Source organism: Meleagris gallopavo, chromosome 2, assembly GCF_905368555.1.
Source record: "Meleagris gallopavo chromosome 2, MGAL_WU_HG_1.1, whole genome shotgun sequence".
NCBI lineage: Eukaryota > Metazoa > Chordata > Aves > Galliformes > Phasianidae > Meleagris > Meleagris gallopavo.
The window spans coordinates 5,977,174-5,997,307 of record NC_139405.1 but is presented as its reverse complement, the minus strand read 5'-3'; the positions used below and the strand labels follow the sequence as shown (position 1 = coordinate 5,997,307).

Below are 20,134 nucleotides of genomic sequence, written 5' to 3'. Positions count from 1 at the left end.
ATTTCCGGGCTCGTGCTGCCGCGCCGGGCGGAGCCGGGAGGGATTTAAACACCAACAGCGGCCGCACCCTCTCAGCGTGCGGCGAGGGCGGGGCGACGTGAGTGTGCGGAGCTCGGCATGGCGGGCGTGCGGCTGGCGCCGTGTGACGGGGGCTGCCCCGTAGCGCTGCCGCCCGGGGAGACGCTGCTGGGACGCGGCCCTTTGCTGGGTGTAAGTGCGGGCGGGGCGCGGCCGGGCCGTGAGCTGAGCGCTGTGCTGAGCCGAACCGCCTGCAATCGTCGTTTAGCGATGTGGGGTGGAAATGGCTTCGGTGGTGCGGAAGCGATGGCAGCGATGCCGTAAATCAGTTGATTAGGAAGCTCTAAGACTTAAGGTGAAGTGTTGGAAAGCAGGCTTTCTTCATTATCAGTGCTGGGGGCTGAGCTCCTCCTATCATGTATGCCTTGCGCGGAAGATCTCCAGCATATATACATACGTACACAGGTTTTCCTGATATTTTCTATTCCATGTTACCTGTTCAGTCAGTGATTCCAAAGAGAACATCCCTATTTTCTTGGTACAAAGGCTCGGTAGAACATCCTCATTTACTTGGTCCGGAGCCACGGCTCTCCGTTATCTCAACAAACTGCAGGGCTATCAACCAGCGAGCTTAACGGAGTCTTTACAACTTGTATCAGCACTGTCATCTGTAATGACTGTTCCTGCCACTTGCTGGATGAGGTGGGAGTGGTGGGGGATTTGCAGTGTTCCTGCAAACACAGATCATCGTAGAACGGCCTGGGTTGAAAAGGACCACAATGCTCATCTAGTTTCAACCCTCTCCTATGTGCAGGGTTGCCACCCACCAGACCAGGCTGCCCAGAGCCACATCCAGCCTGGAAGATGTCTTTGCAGCAGTGCAAGAGCTGCATTCCAGCAACTCCCATTTGTCCTGAAAGCTGAGTGTTGCTGTACTGTTATTTCTCATTTTCTTTTGAAGCAGACTTTTTCTTCCCTGGGCACGGTATTTTTTGTGCTGACAGTGATGCTGACATCCCATAGCATGTACTGGTAGTTACTTAAAGCCTATACACCTCTTGTGTTTCTTTTTGTTGTGACATGTCAACAGTGTCTTCAGCCACTTATGCCTACTGCACGATCACGCAGTCATACAATGGTTGAACTTGGAAGAGACTTTAAAGCCTGCCCGTTTCCACCCCTACCAGCTCAGGCTGCCCAGGGCCCATCCAACCTGGTCTTGGGCTCCTCCACCATTACTGCCCCTGCTCTGTGGGCAGTAATGGTGCTTAGCAGTGAATAGAACAGTATTTAGATACCCTGCCCCATCCTGTGTAAATGAATTAACTAATGTAAGGATGAAGTACTTATTAAAAAACACAAAAAACCACCTGGGGTTTTCAGTATGTTCTTGTGAGAAGTATTTTGTCTCTGGAGCATCTGGAATGAGGCTTTTAAAACCAGATCTGAGCAGCTGAGTCTCCTACAGAGCTGCAGATTTGCAGCCCTCAGTGAGAGCTTGCTAAGATGTGCTGGATTCCTTAAGCTTCTGATTCTGAAAATTGGATTTTAAGTATATGGATCTCACATCGTTTTTTTTATTTCCTTTTCAGATTACTGATAAGCGAGTATCCCGAAAACATGCTATATTGGAAGTGGTGGGTGGCCAGGTTCGCATCAAACCGGTAACTTCAGTCTCTCTATTTACGCCTATAAAGCCAAAATACAGCTGCTGCAGTTTATTTTAGGTTTTCTTGTGATGTTACGCTTGTGATTTGACAACAGCATTCAGTTTTCCTCGCTCTCATTTCATAACCTTTGCTTTCACGTTACAGTGTCATTCTAACTTCAGGTAATATTACTAATGTTTGCATATAGAATAGTGATTGGGTGAATCAAATAAAACAATAAATAAAACATTTTTAAAAATTGGAGGTGTTTTTGCAGTGATTAACTCATCAAGTCTTTATATACTTACAGTGAATTGAGAGCTTGTGCATAGGCTATGCTAAAACATTTAAGATACGTATGGATGCTGCTATTTCTGTTAGAACAGAATTGTGACTGTTTTGCTCACCAGTGCTGTAAGGGCCAAAAGGAACTGCTTTGGTACCACAGGTTTATTTGTGCTAGTATCTCTCAGATTCAGGCTTCATTTATTTCAAAGACTTGGCTGAGTGTTGTAGGAGTTGTGTGCCAATGGCATTTGTATCTTAGTTCTTCAGTCCACATGCTGCTAACTCTGCAAATGTGAGCTGTGGCCCTTATTTCTAGGCCTGGAAACCTGCTAGGACCATGTTTACTTGTGTTTTCCCCACCAGTTTTGAAGTTTACCTTCCCACCAGTTCACACTTAGTTTTGTTCTACATTGCTTGTTTTTTATTTTGTTTTATTGGGTTGTGTATTTTTTTTTTTAGCATCCAGTTGGATTGAAATGCTAAGAATCAATTTTAGATACTAAAATAACAAACCACCTTTTCACTAACTAGTTCAATTAATTGTGCTATCTAGTATATATGCCTATTTTTGTCTTTATTGTTTCGATATTGCAGCTTTGCTGTAGCTATTCCTATGGCGAATATGCTTTGTGTAAAATAGAGCTTGGTGGGTGTTATTCAGCCATGTTATGTACATATGTGCTTTTTTAATGCTAGCTGTTCTTTCTGTCTCACAGATTCATGTAGATTCATGCTTTTATCAGTCTCCCGAGAACGGCCGTCTGCTACCATTGGAAGCTCATGAATGGCACTCATTGAAATTTGGTGATAGCTTTTCCCTGATGGTTGACAAATACATCTTCAAGGTCCTTTCTGCTCAACCTGTGGAGAACACAGAGAGGTATCAATATCTGCCAATTATGATCCTTTTCTCAGCGACAGCTTTTTTCTAACCATTAAGTAGAGTCTTTTTCACATAGGGGCCCAACAAGTGATGCCCAGAAACCAGTAAGTCTAGGAGATGTATATGACAAGTGGTCTCAATTCTGGGAATACGGTGTTCTGTATTCTATGTGCTATGTTATTTGGTTTATATCCTCTTCTTGGAGAGCGTTAACAGCATTGCATTAAAGTGTTTAAGAGTGAAAGCAGTGGTTTGATATTGCTTGAATATAAATTTAAGTACTCCAGTAACTATATCTGTGTTCATCTGGTATTGTGCTTTGCCTATGTAATGATAAGTTCCCTTTTCTGTCACATTAGTTTGAAATGATGTTAACTACTTGCCTGAAGGAAGAAGTCTTAAGTACCACTGCCAAATGCTGAGTGCCTTCCATAGTCATCCACATATCCATGTTATGTGATTCTGCCGTAACTGACAGTAACTACATTCATGACATTTCGACTTGGAATTTGCTTATCATGAATACTATATTCTAACATTTGCAGAGGAAAAATAAAAAGAAATAGTGTCAGAAGTATAGTATAGTCGCCATTTTGAAATTCATCTGATTTGTTTGCTTACACGCTCATTAGAATATTTGATTTATTAGGTTGTATTATTACAGTGTTAGATTCGAGAGCTGTTTAAACTTTTCTTTAAATGAAACTTAAGCAACATCCACATCACTGAAAGCTGTTAATTTCAGAAAAAAAATGGTTTGCTGTGTTCTAATATGTGACCAATAGCAAATATCTTCAGTGCAGTGTGATATTTACATTAAAAAAACTCAAGTCACTAAGTCTAGAAAGTCAAATACATGTTTTGAGTTCAAAGATGGCAGTGAGAAGTAAATGAACGTAATTTGAATAAAAATTGTGTTGTTTCTTATGAAGAAACATGGCAATTTGTATTTGGGAGGGAGCTAATACTGTAAACAATTCAAAAATGGATTTAGAGTGCAGCACATTGCGAGCAATGACTTCAAGTTTTGTTGTGGCAATGGCTATTATATATAATGAATTTAAAAAAAAACAAAACTAAAGCTCTACAGTAGGGATCAGTAATTCTGAAAATCCTCTAAAAATTGATGTAAGAGCACGTTAGGTTCACTTTGTAAGTTTAATAGCAGAAGTTCAGATTGGCTTCTGTGTTAAAGAAGTACGTGTTCACATTCATGGTGAGTTGGACTACTTAAGAATGATTTTCTTAGGAATAGTGAAGAGGCTGATGCAGAAGCAGCAGTAAGTGTTCACCCTGTTGAGATATCTCATAGTCCATTGTTACCTGAGCCAGCTTGTTCCACCTCTGAGATGCAAGGTAGCACAAAAATAAGAAGAAATGACTCCACTTCCACACATCTGGTGAGTGCTTAATTTTTTACAGTAAAATCTGGTATATGTAGGGATGTGTGCCTTTCTGCTTTTTTTCTTGAGAAATCAACTCAGGCAGACCAAGTTATCTGCTCAAAATATATTTGTTTATCGATTGACCTTTTTTGCTATAGAAGTATATAAATTGATACTTTAGATTTGTGTTTATGGCAAGTATGTTACAGTCATTTGTTCTCTGAAATACACAAAAATAACATAGCTGTTGCTACTTGAATATTTTGAGCTAACAGTGCTAGTGCTGAATGTGGTATTACAGGACTGTGCCAAGTTCTAGTCTCTAGTCAGTTACTGCCTGCAAAGGGAATTATTCCTAGGGGAATAAATGGTTTTTTCAATCAACCTGAAAAAATCTAAAATTTATATCTGGAGAAATTGTATTGTAGGTGCCTTGAGCTGGCTGTAAGCGTACTAGCAGCCTGTTCATTGGAATCATGCAGCAGTGATGGAGTTGTGTTGTCAAAGTCTTCACAGGCTCATGTAAGATAGCTGTGTTTTTAGTGCAAGCACTGTGTGTTGTTTTTACTGTCTGTGACTAAAATTGCCTTCAGACAGTCTGAAAAATTCCTTTGGCTCCATAAACTGTTTTTCTTAGAGCTTCTGTTGTGTATAAAGCATCATAGTGCTTGCTAAAAGGGACACTTGGAGTAACATCGTTATATGGTAGGTAGTAACTAAGTACAATAAATGAAATGTTGGCCTTTGTTGGAGTAGGGATTCCTAGATTGTTTACTTACCTTCTAGCAGATAGTGCCAAATTGGTGGTATTTCAGTAAACAAGTGCATATTAAACATAAATTTGGTGTATTTAACTTCTTACAAACAATGTTTAGAGTGTGATTTCTTTCTGAAGGAAGAAATTGAAAGAATGCTAGCAGAATTTTTAAGATTTTTGACAAATAGGCAATTGTTGTTTGTTAAACTCATTTACTCCTATCTTTTTTTGGAAACTACATAGCAAGATCCTAGCAAAGCTGTTCTATGAAACTTTCAGTCTTCAATCTTTTATACGTTTATTCGACAGGGCTGAGGAACTTTGTACTGAATGAAAGCTTCTACAAATGCCATTTCTCTGAGTGAATAGAAACTATTAACATTTTCAGGCAATGGGCACTCTCTGAAACTCAGTAACCCAGGCTACATTTGAAGGATCTAACTGATGACAGACTTGTGTTCTAGTTTCACTTTCTCTTTTGTAACTGTAAAAAGTATTAAAGAGTAAGTATTGTTCCAGGTTCCTTTTTGTGACGATGATGAAAGTGAACAGTCAAAATCTATTCAAAGGAAAAGGGTGCTTCCATCATGGATGCTGGAAAAAGACCTCCTGGTTCCAAGGATTTCTGAGCCTGTAGTGAAAGGAGGTAAGTTTGCAGTGTAGTATGTTTGCACATCAATATTCAGTATAGATTGATGTGTATTTTAAAGCACAAATATTATTCCTCTAAACAAAGTCCAGTTGGGAGTACAGGAATTGGAAAAAGTTGTTGAAACCATGCATGCACATCTGCTGATATTCCTCATGGCTTTTATCCAGTGTTCTACATAGAGGTAACTTTAGATTTCCACTGTGTTCAAGGTTTTGCTTGAACACAAAAAGCTGTGTTCCAAAGTACCTTTTTTTTCTTTTTTTTTTTTTTTCCTTCTTTCAAGGTGATAGAAACAAAAAAAGCCAAGGAAGGGGAAAAAGCAATATAGAATCTTTGAAGTCAGAAGTAAATATTCTGCAGAGAAAAAGATCAGCTTCTGAAGAAATTAAAGAGAATTTTGAAGATGAGGAGCAAGATGAGGAGGAAGGGAAACATCTGTCCTCCTCTTCATTACAGGTAACATTTTGCTCTTAGCAAAATGATGGTATTTCAAAAATGAGAATGTAGTTGGCAACGTCATAGTTTAAGGTTGGGTTTAGAATTTAACTATGTGTTCTGCTTGTAGTTTGTGTTCAAATCTTGTTTTTGAAATGCCGACTCATTGGACAGCTCTGTAACAAGGAAGCTTTCAGAGACTTGGTAATGAGTGTTTTTCTTCTTTCTTGAGACCTGGGATCTTGGCTGTGATTGTTCCATAGAAACACCGTACTTCCAGCTTTGCAGCAAGAGATCTGGAAGATGGAACAAAGTACTAATTTTGTAGTTTCACTTAAAGTGGCTTGGAGCATGGTTATTTTTTCTGAGAAGTCTTTAGGGGGTTAGATGATGGATGATGATGCTGATACAAGGCAGCTGTGGACTTTACCCAAAGTAGTGCTATTCTAGCTGGTTAAATTTTGTGGCTGGAACACTGGTACAAACCCCATCAAACTGCTACATTTTGAAGAAAGATAGTGGGGAGTGTAGTAATGGTGTTGCAGTAGGAGTCAAAAACGGAGGGGAATAAATCATCTGAAATCTAAAATTGATAGTGATTTTGAGCAAGCAGAGTCTTCAGTCCAGCTAGGAAATGAGTCAGTGTGTCTTCAAAGTAAAACTGCATTTTTAGGCAATTATATGCTTACTGATAGTGTCCTGCTAATAATGAAAAGATGTTTGTTGTTGATAATGATCTTCAAAACTCATTCTGGTGGGAACAAACTAAGGCTTTTACTGATTTTTAAATGAATAAGTTGGTGTTTCTAGCCTCTAATATTAGAACTGCTTGGATGTGTTACAAGATCTGAAAAATACTTTTTGTATGCTTCATCATTTTTTATGCTGCAAAACATGTATGTGGGTTGTTTTTGAATCTTTGTTATTGAAATTACCTACTTGTGGAGAGTTTGAGCTTAATTGTGGGTAGCTTGAACTTATTACTTGTGGGTAGTTTTGATATAATGTAGTATCTCTTCATCTGAAAATGTTTTCTTGACTAGAAACGTTAATGCTAGTGAGTGACTATATAATAGAAGCCTCACTTCTTTCTGCTATTAAATAATTTCGTAAATGTTTATTTCAAGTACAGTAAAAAAAAAATTGACTCCTGAACTCTGTAGGAGGAAAGAATAACTACTTTTGCTTGCTCAAAGCAGTCACAGAAAACTCTGAAACATTGAAGTGTTGATATTGTAGGCTAAGAGAAAGAACCTTAACTCAGCTGTCGTGGCAGCCAGGTGGCAGTGCAGTCATACACATGCCAAAAATGAATGCAATCTGTGCTGCTGATTTTTGCCATGCTAACAGTATTTTTCTTCTTTTCAGAAATCATCACAAGATCTGATCACATTTAATTAATTTCCTGTATTTTATCTAATGAGGGTAAAGCACATAGTAGTGGGAGTCCCCAAGTGGGAGTGGCAAGTTAGATAAAGTAATCAAGTCATATTTCTGCATATGAAAGCTTATTTCCTTAGTTGATATTGTTTGAGCCTTATGTTGGGAGTCACAGAAGAGTCATTTTTGACCCTGCGTTGACTTACTTAATATGGTGCTGCAAGGATCACTTGAGATTCCTTCCTAAGAAATTTGCCATTTCTTAATAGTTTTGCTGCTCACTTGCATTTGCCTCAGGCTTTGGTGAACACATTGTTAGTTTTGCATTGAAAAATGCAAAATCAAATAGGAAGCAACCAGTCGATTTTCAAAGTGTGCCAAACACCTCAATGTAAACTAAGTATGAATTTACAGAAGGTGGCTCATCAGGTAATAAACTGTAGAGAGTAGAGACGTTTGAATAGTTATTTTACAGTGTCAGGGTGGTTCAGCTTTTAGTATGGGTATGCTTCCAGGTTACAGCTTGGTTATGTATCTCTGCCTCTGAAGCACTTCTCTTTTAAGTGTATATTCTACTTTTAAGTGTATATATTCGAAATCTTGGAATGCAGGATTTGTCAAAACTGCAATATTAGCCTGATGAGCTGTTTTATGATTTAAGGTCATGAGCTAAAGCATTTCAAATGCCTTGGAGGTGAGATTAAGCTCAAGGTCTGTACTTATTGATTCCCATATATCTCTTATATATAGATAACCTGTGAATCTTGGTACTTAGGTATTAAAATTGATTCTTGTAAAGTAATATATGTTCCTCTAGAGTCTGCTGTATCCTGACATGTATAACCCATCTTAATTTTTAAGGAGCAGCACTTTAAATCTAAATTTAATTTAAACTAAAATCCTTAGACTACTTAGGTCTCCAAGGTAATAGGAGAGGAGCATATCTACTTGTGAAGGAACTGAGGCTGAGGATGGAAGCTCCAGGATAAGATTTTCTTTATATTCTGTGTATGTTCTTAACTAAAGCTTTTAATTTGGCAGCTGTATGTAGCAGCTAACTGGACTTTGAGAAGTGGAGAAGATGATTTTGGAAACTGGAATGACAACACGGGGAAAAGTTTGACCTTAATGCTTTTAATTCTGTAGAGTGTAGATTTTCAAGTTGTTGAAAATGTAACCTTATTCCACAGAGTGCATCTGGATTTCCTCTTGAAAGTACCATGGGAAACACGGAAAGAAAAGGCAAGACTGAAACAAAAAAAGCTGGAAGTTCTATGGAAAAAAGTAACAGGCAGCTGCATAGTAAACGATCTAAACCATCAGGTCAGATCTCCAGTAAGACAAATAGACTTGAGGAATCAGAAAACAAAGGACAGCTTACTTGTTCTACAAGCCAACAAGCTCCCCGGGGCAGGACTTCACCTGCTGGTGGCCAGGAAGGTACTCATGAGCCCAGTGCAGATGTGGATTACAACACTGAGGTTTCTTATACAACCAAAGGTGCTGAGGCTTCAGAAAGCTCCAGAAGGATGAAGCATAAGAGGACACCTTGCATGTATGGAGCAGGCTGTTACAGGTAAAGCAAACTTAAAACAAACTTAAGATAGTATATAATTGAGAAGTAATTTATTAGCTGTGGAAGAGAAAACGATGAAATCATCACAAGGTTTGATCTGGGGGGAATAAAATCTTCTGGTAAGCATGGGACTGATAAAATTCTTTTTGTGTGATTTGCTTCTTAAAATACAAAAGGAAGAACCAGGTGGTCTTGTTAGCTGCTAATACAACCAAGCAAAGGAAGGGTTGAGGTTATCTTTTAACTTCAACAAGTTAAAAGATAAAGTGGAAAGGGAAATAAAGGAAATAGGAAACAAAAGTCCATTTTAAAAAGAGAACAAATTAACAAACACCAGCCAGGCACAAGTACCAGCAAGGAGGAGAGGTGTGCCCAACCTAGACCCTGTAGGCTTATTCTATTAGCAGATAAAAATTTTATAAGAGTTTTAGTTATGGAAGTAATCGCATGCCTTGTGACTTGAACATTCAAAATACTTTTTATCTGTCATCCCTAAGTAATGAAGAATTATGTTTCTTGTAAGTTGGCTAGGTTTCTTATTTAGCTTCCACTCACTGCCCAGAAATACAGCACAGCATACTTAGAAACTCCATGTTAATCCTTATCTGGTTCCCTTCTTTGGTATATTTCAAGTGAAGTGCATTTCTTTTGTTCTCCCTCTCTTTTTGGTGATTGAAGATATGTTGTAAAAGTTTTCTGTGAGATACAGATGTAACAGAGAAGTCCCACAACATCAGGAATTTGTGTATGTTCTGTTGCTAGTTTCTTCTGCCCAGAAAAGAATTGGCATGCCATGTGTTGCTGCACCAACGAGAAGATGCAAATCTAGTGGAGGTCTTGAAGCTAGCTAGAGAGCACTGTAGAAGAAGGTGTCTTTGAGCTCTAAATTCTTCCATGCAGACAGGAATGCAAGAGAAAGGCTAATGTAGGAAACAGTTAGTGGGTCCTGTGATATTCAGGAAGCTTGAACATTAGTGAGAACAGACTAGTAAGAGTGTATGTTCATTGTGTCTAATGCCACAGACAGCAGGGTAAATCAAAAGCTTAAAGATGCAGTGTTAATGATTGTGTCAAATTACCACTTTTCATATATCTTTTTCATGTCTGTTTTTGCCCTTAATCACTATCACGAAAATATTTTATTAGTCCATTAAGCTGATCCAGTAGTGCAAATGCAGCATCTGCCTTGCTCCTACTACTTTATTTTGTCTCAAACTAGTTTTCCTGCATATGTGAATTGAGTGGAATTAAACGTTAAGAATACTTCAGTAAATCAGAGGATGAAGACAGCATGTTTTAGTTACAAATAGTATGGAATAGGAGTCTGCACGTGTGCATTTGCTCTTAGGTCTTGATTCTAAAATGAACTTATGTTAGCAATATTGAGGAAAAGTATTGCATCATAAGGAAAAGCACGGTATGGGACAATACACAACAAAATCTTTCTCAGTCTGGTTGCTACCAGATCCACTTTCATAAGCTTGTTGGTTAGGGGGATGCATTTATACCTTTCAGTGTGGAGGTTTTTCTATGTCATTTCTGTATGCTAGTGGATTCAGAAGAGACTGCCAGATGATTGATAACCAAGGGTGATGGCTGCTGATGGTGACAGCTGCATTAGAACCTTCTGGCCATTACTTCCTGCATACGTATTGCTCTTGCTTTGACCTACTGGTGCTTCTCTCAGCATACATCAGGCCCTTGTGTAAGCTGTGGTAGCCAAAACCTGATCAGAAGTGGAATAAGTAGTTAGAGAAGTACAGTTCACATAGTACATTTAATTGTAACAGATGTTGTGCTATTACTGATCAAACCTCTAGTGCCTAGAAAAAATGAATTTCAAAACGTTCAAACAAATGAAAGCCTTTATAAAAGGGAAGAGATGTGCATGTAAGCTTTCTTTAGATTTTCTGCAAGGAGGGCTGTTGATACAAGCTATGCACATCTCTGCTTATATTTGTTTTGCTAGATATCATTGGACAGCACCTAGGAGTGGAATAAGCACAAGTTATCCAGGTAAAGGTAAGATAAAAGATGTTTGTACTAGTTTTGAGCATCTGAAGTACACGTTTAAGATGCTTCGCAGACGACATGTAATTGAGGAGCATCATCTGCTGGCCCAAAAAGCCCTGAGCCTATTGGAAGTTATATCAAGAATCTTTCCTTTTCTTCCTTTTCCCTTATTCCTTTGGAGTTTGTTTGATTTGGCTTTGATGAGGAAGAAGATCAAAGTTCTGTTGCTCAAATAGGGTTTGAAGAAAAATTTTGGAAGAAAATGTGCATCTTCTAAAATATAATAACTTGTCTAAATGGCAGCTATTAGGAATTCTTTCCTTGGTGAAAATAATGAAGTACATCTCTTATTCTAGGAAAAAGTAGAAAAATGATTTCACAGAACATTAGTTGCTTCCATATCCCCTTGAGGAGATGAATTATGTCTTAAATGATTTTGAATTCTTGCAAATATTGTTAATAAGTTAGTTTTGTGCACTTAGAAAACAGAGCAAGTAAAATGATTTGGTTTCATCTCATTTATTTTTAAATGGGAAAGGAAATGAGCAGCCAGCTCCACAGTGCCTGAATTTCATTTAGGAAGTGATGTTTTCTGAGAACTTGTGGTAGAATAAATGACAAGTAAATGCAACCCTGCAGTGGTATCTACTGAAATAGTATTTACTTATCCTACAGCTTGCAGAAATTAAAAGCAAGGACCTGGACAAGAAGGCTGTCACCTTTGTAAATATATAAAAGGGATGCTGTGACTTCTTATAAGTAGCTCATTGAAGAGTTTATCTGTGGTTCTTGTGTACTCAGAGGAGTTAGTGTGATAAGTCACTGAAGTGTTTTCTGGATGTCTTTGGAAAAATCATCTGTTAACATATCCCATATTCCTTGTTTTTAAGTGTTATATTTGGAAAAAGTATCTCTTAAAGAAATCATAGGAAAAAAGTAGATGTGCTTCTGGTAACAGCGTGTTAACTATGTCATTTTTGTAGTGTGTATTTTTTATCTGTGTCTTGAAATCACAACTCATTTTTCTGTTTGTTTTAATATCACTTAAAGGTTTTATAAAGCTTTAAAGTTCTTTAAGTGGTGTTTATAGCTTCCTTGTCTTGCGTCGTGTGCATTCCAACCTATTGACTAGAAGCAGTTACACAGAAGTCAGTTAATAAACCATTTTGTTTGCTACATCTTGGATCCTTCCTGTGTAAACGTTGTAGAGCAGAAGGCTGTTTATGCCAGAGATGTGCTCTCACTGCTTACATTGCTGATTCAGCCTCATGCAGAGCTGTTATGTCTTGTAGTACAGCTTCATTTCCTTATTGCTCAGATTGGAATGTGATACTTCAAATAAAACGCCAAGTAGCCGAGGCAAACTGTGCAAACTGTAGTTAGTGAACTATTCAGTAGACATTTGAGTAATGTGACAGCATTTAAGTATTCAAGTGAGTAAGAAGTTGTATGCATAACAGAACTACTAGTCGATACAGGTTGTTTGAAGCAAATATATTATCCCGAGTGTACATGGAGTCTATGACTGCAGTGGTTTGGTTGCCATGCATTGAGCTTTCCAACTCAAGCTGAGGCTGCCGTAGTAGTTTCTGTAACTCTTGTAGTGCTCCACAGGGAGCCAACACTGAGCAAGTCAGCCTCTGAGCAGGATTGGTGCTGTGATTACTTTCAGAGATGGTAGATCTTGAAACTTGATACTGAAGGCAAATAGGAAAGTTGATGTTTTAACTGTTGCTGAGACAAAACCATCCTTCTGTTACCCTGAAAGTAGGTCTCATTGCTGCATAAACATTAAAAAATTGTACTTATGTGATGACAGAAGAATGAGTGTAAATGGAACAGTGAATTCTCCATATATGTATTTGTCTTCTGCAGGAGGAATCCCGTTCACTTTCAGCAGTTCAGTCACCCTAATGATGATGATTATTATGAAACTCACAGTGTAACTCAAGATGACAACGATAACCGCCCCGAATGTCCATATGGAACTGCTTGCTATAGGTAAGAAGCACCGTATGAAAAGGCTTTATTTTACAGCTTAAGACTGTTCTCTGTTCTCAAAGTGACACGAAAGCAAAGAGTAGTTGTTGAGTTAAATCTTGAGTGTAGCATATCATTGTGGCTCGTTTTCTTGTCTCATTGCCTTTTGAAATTCACTGTGGATAGACTGCTACCTTCCAAGCACTAAAGTCTGTGCAAAATGTTTGGTAGTGATTTCAACCTAGGAAACACGGAATCTTAACTTCTGAAAACTATTCAATAACGTAGATTTTTAACTTCTAACAATAACACCCTTTTTAACTTCTGACCATCTAGCAAACTCTCCTTTTTTAGGAACACTAATTTATTGCTACGTATGTTGTTCATGATAAACTTTTAGTTTAAGTTTTGATAAAGTATATTTTGAGTCTTTATTCAAGATCTGTATTTTAATTAGTATTTGACTCCCTAGAAAGCGTAATTCAAGTAGCAACAATAAAATCCAATTTCGAGTTTACTGTAGTTTAGTTTCTTTTAAGTGCTGTTGATTTTTCTGAGAGATTGTTTTATTGTATTTTTTCTTCAGTGTTTAGATTTTAAACGTTTATTTAGCAGATCTTAGCATAGTTCAGCTGGAAGGGACACACAGAGATCAGGTACTGCTACCTGACCACTGCAGGGCTAATCAAAACTTAAAGCGTATTGTTAAGGGCATTACCCGCATGGCTTTTGAACAGTGGCAGGCTTGGGGCATCAACTACATCTGTAGGAAGCCTGTTTACAATGCTTAACCACCCATTTTTTTTGTTAGTGTCTACTGAATAGTTGACTATATGGACAGAAGACTGTATTTTGAGGAAATAGCCTTCTGCTCAGGCATATTGAAACTTACAGCTGCTGTTAATAGAGGTTGTGTCTGAGCAGAAACATTTTCCACTTTCTCTTCCAGAAAGCATAGGTAATTCTAAAGAATGTGTTCTCTATGAAATACAACGAAGTGTTGTGGATGAGTTTATTACCTCAGAACAGGAAATCTGGGTTAATACCAGTAGTGAAATTGCCAAGATGCATTTCAGCAGTGCAGTGGGTACTGAATACAAAAACAAAACACAGAGCACAGAGAGCGTCTTTTAAGTTAATCAGTTCTTTATCTATTTAATGATTTTGAGGCAAAGGATAAGAGGCACCTGTAAAGCAATGCCAATTCTTTAAACTTACCAACAGATGTGCATTGAAGAGTTTTCAAATAATTTTTGTTGTTAGCTACAATTTGAAGAGAGTAATCAAGAGAAGGATCTAAACACTATGTCTTAAGTTATGATCTAATTGTCAGATACTGGTGATAGTAATAAAGTACTGAAATAGGTAATTCCTTCTGTTATTGTACCAAGTATGTTGTAGGAAGCAGTACTTTCTCACTCAGATAAATACAACTTTTAATGCATACATAATGTACTTCAGGATAGCAGCAGCTATGGAGCTGTAAATCGAGTTGAAATGCTTGAATTTGTCACAAGTTGTGACATATATATGTATATGCATAGCTGAAGTGTGTCTGTATAACTCTGTTCCTAGAAGAATAAAACATAAATAAGCAACTGGTTTTACAAGGCAGTTTTTGTAGCAAAGATATTTTCTAAAATACACAGTAGCTCCAGTTGCAGATTCATTAATGTTTCAAGCAGTTCCAAAGGGAGTGTTGTAATTGAATAATGAATTTTAGTTGTTGTTCAGAAGCAGAAATTAGGATAACTGAACTGGTTTTCTTGAAGTTAGAAACTTTCTTTTGTACAGAAAAATAGAAAATAGACTAGAAAGAATTTAAACAGGCAGTCCCAAGAAAAACCTGCAGAATACTAACAAAAAATAGGCACAATGCCAGTTATATTACACTCAGGTAAAATTTATTAGAATAGCGTTGCTTAACAGTTTGCAGAGGGATTGTGAAGGGGGGGAAAACATTGATGTGTGTTAATTACCTGTGGTAGTCACAGCTTGGAGGTGAGGAACGTGTTGGCAGCCCAAGAGTGAGTTGACTTTAAATTTTCTTTCATTGTTCTAACGCTATTTTTTTATTATTATTATTTTTTTTTTTTTCAGAAGATGTGAAAAGTTGTAAATTGAACTGCAATGACATCCTGCAGAAATGAGTGATTCTTCCTGTGGTCACTCTGCGTGATCCTTCAAAACAAGCAGTTCTTTCCAATTCTTTACTTTCCCAAACTATTTTATTTGTATCCATATACTACGAAACATGGAAGCTACACCTGGGTGTTTCAGACCTGTGATGTGCATTGTACTTAATGCACCAGAAGTTATATTCTGTTTTCATTTTTTTATTAGAGTAAATAATTGGATCAGTTTTACTGTGTTGAACCAGTGCACATTATGTGACTTTGGAGACGCATCTCAATTTTGATCAACCAGCTATTTTCTTAATAAGAAATAGCTCTTATTCAATCTGTCTTTTCTCTTCCACCTTCATTCTATAAGCACAGAGACTGCAGTAAAGTACTGATCAGAAACTTTTATTTTAATGAACATTGCTTAATGAAAATGGTTTTTGTGGGTGTAGCTGGGATATAACATAGAATTTTCTGCAATAGAACAAATAGCATGATATAAAAGGTTCAAGTCTCTGCAAGTCTGTAACAATACCTTGATTTAAGTCTGACACTGTATTAAAGAGAACAATAAATTCTAGAATTATATGATTGTATAATCATATCATTCTTGTACAATTTTATGATTACATTTTATTTTTATTTTTTCTTCTTATAGTGAGTTTTCAGATAAAGGGTGAGGAGAATATAGGGAGGAGGTTGCTTCTTAATCTTGTGTTGAAGATTTAATTAATCAGTTCATTTCTTCTTTCAGGGTGTTCACCTCCTGATCTGTGTCTATATCCAAAAAATATCATGCAGTTTTGGGCTGTTCATGTGTTAAGCACAGGGGCAAATCATGCTTTTGTTGTTTTCTTCTTTTCAGGAAGAATCCACAACACAAACTTGAATACAAGCACACTGTACCTCCAGGTAAGCTGAACTGTTCAATGTAATTAAGGCTATAAAGGTGGGGATATAAACCAACAATGGATAAAAAAATGTGGAATAACCAGACAGGTTAGATCAGACAATTTTTAACATGTAATATACAAGAGCATAAAAACCAGATAAAAGGTGCCATGTGGCAACTGGGTGTTTCCATGAGTATAGTAATTTTTTTTAATGAGTATTGAATAGGATATAAATTTATAAATTAAATACAGTATAAATATGGTATCTTACATTACAGATCTCTCCTATCTATTCAGAGCTGTATTAAGAAAATGAAAGCAGGGAATATATTTCAGTTATTGTCAAAAAGCTCAGGAAGATACCCTGCTTATATTTTGTGCGTTCTTAAAGAATTCGAAGAGGTACTTCATGTTTTTTGTACCTTTTTGATTATTGGACACCTTTTTTTCTACTTAAAATCCCAGTGCTATGAAGAAGTCATCAAAGCAAATCTATTATGGACATGTAATGATAATGTACTTCTCCTAAAGAATTAGAATTATGGCATTATTAAGTAGTAATTTATTGAGGCAACTGTAAAATATTTAAATACTTCAATTTGGGATTTGAAAATATCAATCTTAAAGACATTTTTCTTGGGGAAGGAATGGTTTATAGTTCCAAGAAAAGGTCACCTGGTGAATTTCTCAGCAATTTTTCAATACAAAACAGTTTCTTGGGGGCTGTGTGTTAGGGAGGAATTTTTATGTTTACGAGCACTGCATAATCATTGCAGTGTTTAAGAGATCATTCACTTACTGCAGCAGCTTCTATGAATGACACTTCTCCTGGGCTGTACTCTGTCCTCATTAATAACCTTCTTTTCTTTAGTAACTGAAAGACGAACCCGACAACGAACTTCCAAGGACGGTGAGTATGTTCTAATTCTGTGAACGGACACATCAGCGTGGGCCATAACCCACATGCTTAAGTTTTTAGGCATTTAATAGTGCTGGAGATGCTTGATAAAGCTTACCCTAAGAGAAAGTCATTGTTGTTTCATTTTTAGTGAAAACCTGCTTGCTTTTTTACAAATGAGAGTGCTGAAGTTCAATTTGTGCTAAGCTTCCTGAATGAGCATATCTGTTCTTCTCTGGAAGCAGACAAGAAATCAATCTAATGTTTACATTTGAAAAATGAAGATGGGTTCTGAGTTCATAAGTTAGTGGTGTTCTCTCTTGTACGCTGTGCACACACCACACACACACAACTTGAGTACCTGAAGCTTTGGTCTGAGGCTGCTAAGAAATGCCCATGGTTAATATAAATATTAGTGATCTGGACTGGAGTATACAGCTGAGGAAAAAAAAATTTATAACTTCATATGGAAGATAATGACAAAAATTGCTCAACAGACTTTGTTGTCAGGTTATCTTTAGATGAGATAAAGGAAATGACAGTCTGGGAAGAAGGCTCTGTACTCAGCCCTAGTAAGGGCACACTTGAGGTGTGCCAGGGAGGTGGTGGAGTCATCATCACTAGAGGTGTTCATGAAATGTTTACATGTTGTAGTGAGGGATGTGGTTTAGTGGGAAATATTGGTGATAGGCAGATGGTTGGACTTGGATGATCTTTAAGGTCTTTTCCAACCTTGAAGATTGTGTGATTCTAAGAGGAATTGAATGTGATTTTACTCAGAGGTGTGACCTAAGGGCAGAATATTAATGCAGTGTAACTAATGAGAAATTGTGGACACACAAGGTAAAGGGACATAGTGTAAATTTGTAGAGCATGAGTTATGCATGTCTATCAAAACAGGAAACAAAGAAAATAAACTTGCTGAGGATTTGCAGCTACTAATAAATGAAAGAAGAATGCACTGCTGCCGTGGTAGTCCCAGTACAATGCTGCTGCCAAGACAGAGCTTCACATGGCAGAATTAGTTTAAATGGGTAAATTTGCCAACGCATTTGAGCAATAAAGGAATACTGCAAGACTGTCCGTCCAAAAAAGTTTTGGAATATGATGCAAATAGCATCTGTTTCTTATAAAAAGAGGCTTTTTGTCTTTGATGCCTGCCATCAATACAGAGTATTGTGAAATACTATGAAAGCAGAAGGCAATTTCATCACAAAGAGGTAAGTTTTTAAGGTAGATTGAAGACATAAAATTAGAAAATTGCATAATAAAATAGTCTATGTGAACTGGGAGAAAACCGGTAGACTACATTCATCTTGGAAAAAAAGTGTTTAGCATTTCCTTAACCCTTGTTTAGAAAGAAAGCATAAGCTATCCAGCATGGGTCTTGGTTGAGAGCTTGGGATGTGTCGTCTAGCAGATTGTTGTCTTTTACTTGATGCTTATGAAAGAAGTGAATAGGAAATAAAAGACATATAAGATTATTGAGGAATTTGAATATAAAATAGCCAAAGGCAGCAAATGTGGGGGCAAAATAGCCATCTATCAGTAGCTAGAGATTAAATGGCGAGGAAGATGTATAGTTTAGATATAGTTGTAGTCTGCAATGTGTGTTCTTTTTTGTCTTATTTTGCTTAGACAGTAAATCTGGTTAAATAACTCACATCGTTAATACCAGTGATTTAAAAAAAAAAACAAAAAAAAACAAAACTGGGATTTCATGAAGAACACAGATTAAGCAACTCTGAAAAACTTTCAGACCCTGAGATCCAGTCTTGGTTTGTATATGGTTCTTGAAAACCATGAATAATTGATATGCTCATATAGACTAGAACCAGGAAAGTTGCTTTCAAAAAAGAAGCTAGGGAGCTATATGCTAGTCAGCTTAAATTCTTGTTTGGGAATGAGGAGGTCTGATACTGATAGTGAGGAAGTAGTAGAAAATGTGATTTTTGCATGTAAGCAAAACTTGAGGTGATCAGACACTTTAGTGATAAGTGATAAAGTTCTGCAGTAGATGCCAGAGAGAGATAACATGGTTCAGCTTGTCATAAGGCTTTTGTAAATCTGACTAGAAATTGTCAGAATTAGGTAGGAAGTTTCAGTTGAGTCTCTGTCTTCCTGGGATAGATCAACTAAGTAGTCTCTGGGTGAAGTTTTTAGTTTTATGGTTGTGATTCATGAATGCATTATTACATTTTTGTCCTTCCAGGAAAAAGGGGTTTAGAGGAAGACAGTGATAACGATGGTGAACCAAACGAATATGATCTCAATGACAGCTTCATAGATGATGAGGAAGAGGAGTGTGAACCTACTGATGAAGATTCTGACTGGGAACCAAGTTCAGAAGAAAAGGATAATGAAGATGTTGAAACACTTGTGAAAGAAGCACAGGGATTTGTTAAGACCAAAAAGTAGCTGCACTGAATAATGTTACGAATGTGCAATCCAGTTGTATTAAAATTTGGATGTGCAAGAACAGAAATTGCTTTGAAAACTACTTTTTCCTCAGTGATGTAGAAACTATGGGAAGAGCTTAGCTTAATGGTGGTGAAGGGATTCAGCAATACCTTTCTTTTTGTGTGCATTTCACACTTTTTTTTTTTTAAGTGGTGGAGTTAAATGAGCTCTGGGATTCTATTATGTGTCAGCTGAAGTAGGACTTTGTGAAACAGAACTTTCTCAGCTATTTCTTCTCCAGCATCATTAGTCTGGCTGTACGAAGTACAATTTTAAAGGTTCATAATGCTTTATCTCTCCATCCAAATACTGACATTAGAAAAGCCTTTAGATTTGCCGAAACACAATATATACTGTATTAAATAAAGGGGAACCAGACTTCATACCTGCCATGTCCCAGGCTGATTCTTGGCCATCACTGAGGAAATCTGTCTAAACCATTTTTCAGTTATTGAAACTTTACATTTCATTAATCAGCTACTAGCTTTCCTTTTAAGCTTTACTTCATGATTGTCTTGATGTACAGCAGTTAAATACTGGTTGTCTGAATAACTTCAGAATATCTAAGTGTACTGAATGTCTGATGATGCCCCCACACAAGTTATGGTGTATTTGCTTTAATTACAGTACCTATTCAAATACATGTACATCCTGGAGCTGTTTGGTTCACCAAAAAGCTGAAATAAAATGACTATTTTTGCACAATTAAACTTATAATAAGCCATGAGGGAAAAAACCTTCTAA

At 37.2% G+C, this 20,134-nt stretch overlaps 1 protein-coding gene across 3 annotated transcripts; it reads left to right on the top strand.

Annotated features, from left to right (window-relative positions):
• Window positions 1–54: 54 nt before the first annotated feature.
• On the top strand, window positions 55–20,134 carry APLF (aprataxin and PNKP like factor). 3 transcript variants are annotated; one of them, XR_014881827.1, is made up of 11 exons: window positions 55–210; window positions 1,611–1,682; window positions 2,672–2,835; window positions 4,088–4,238; window positions 5,500–5,626; window positions 5,916–6,088; window positions 8,638–9,023; window positions 10,993–11,045; window positions 12,912–13,037; window positions 16,005–16,051; window positions 16,904–16,943. XR_014881827.1 is itself a non-coding variant. In XM_085218750.1 (11 exons), the coding sequence occupies exons 1-11, from the start codon at window positions 118–120 to the stop codon at window positions 19,346–19,348; spliced, it is 1,569 nt and encodes a 522-aa protein (XP_085074876.1). In that variant the 5' UTR covers window positions 55–117; the 3' UTR covers window positions 19,349–20,134. The 3 variants fall into 3 exon arrangements, 2 of the variants coding, with proteins under 2 accessions (XP_085074876.1, XP_085074875.1); XM_085218750.1 differs by lacking the exon at window positions 10,993–11,045 and adding an exon at window positions 19,143–20,134 and having other exon boundaries at window positions 1,611–1,667; window positions 16,904–16,942; XM_085218749.1 differs by lacking the exon at window positions 10,993–11,045 and adding an exon at window positions 19,143–20,134 and having other exon boundaries at window positions 16,904–16,942.

Coding starts and splice junctions, on each gene's coding strand:
- APLF (XM_085218749.1), top strand. CDS start 118: ATGGCGGGCGTGCGGCTGGCGCCGTGTGACGGGGGCTGCCCCGTAGCG. Junction 5,627..5,915: donor TGAGCCTGTAGTGAAAGGAG/GTAAGTTTGCAG, acceptor CCTTCTTTCAAG/GTGATAGAAACAAAAAAAGC. Junction 13,038..16,004: donor TATGGAACTGCTTGCTATAG/GTAAGAAGCACC, acceptor TCTTCTTTTCAG/GAAGAATCCACAACACAAAC.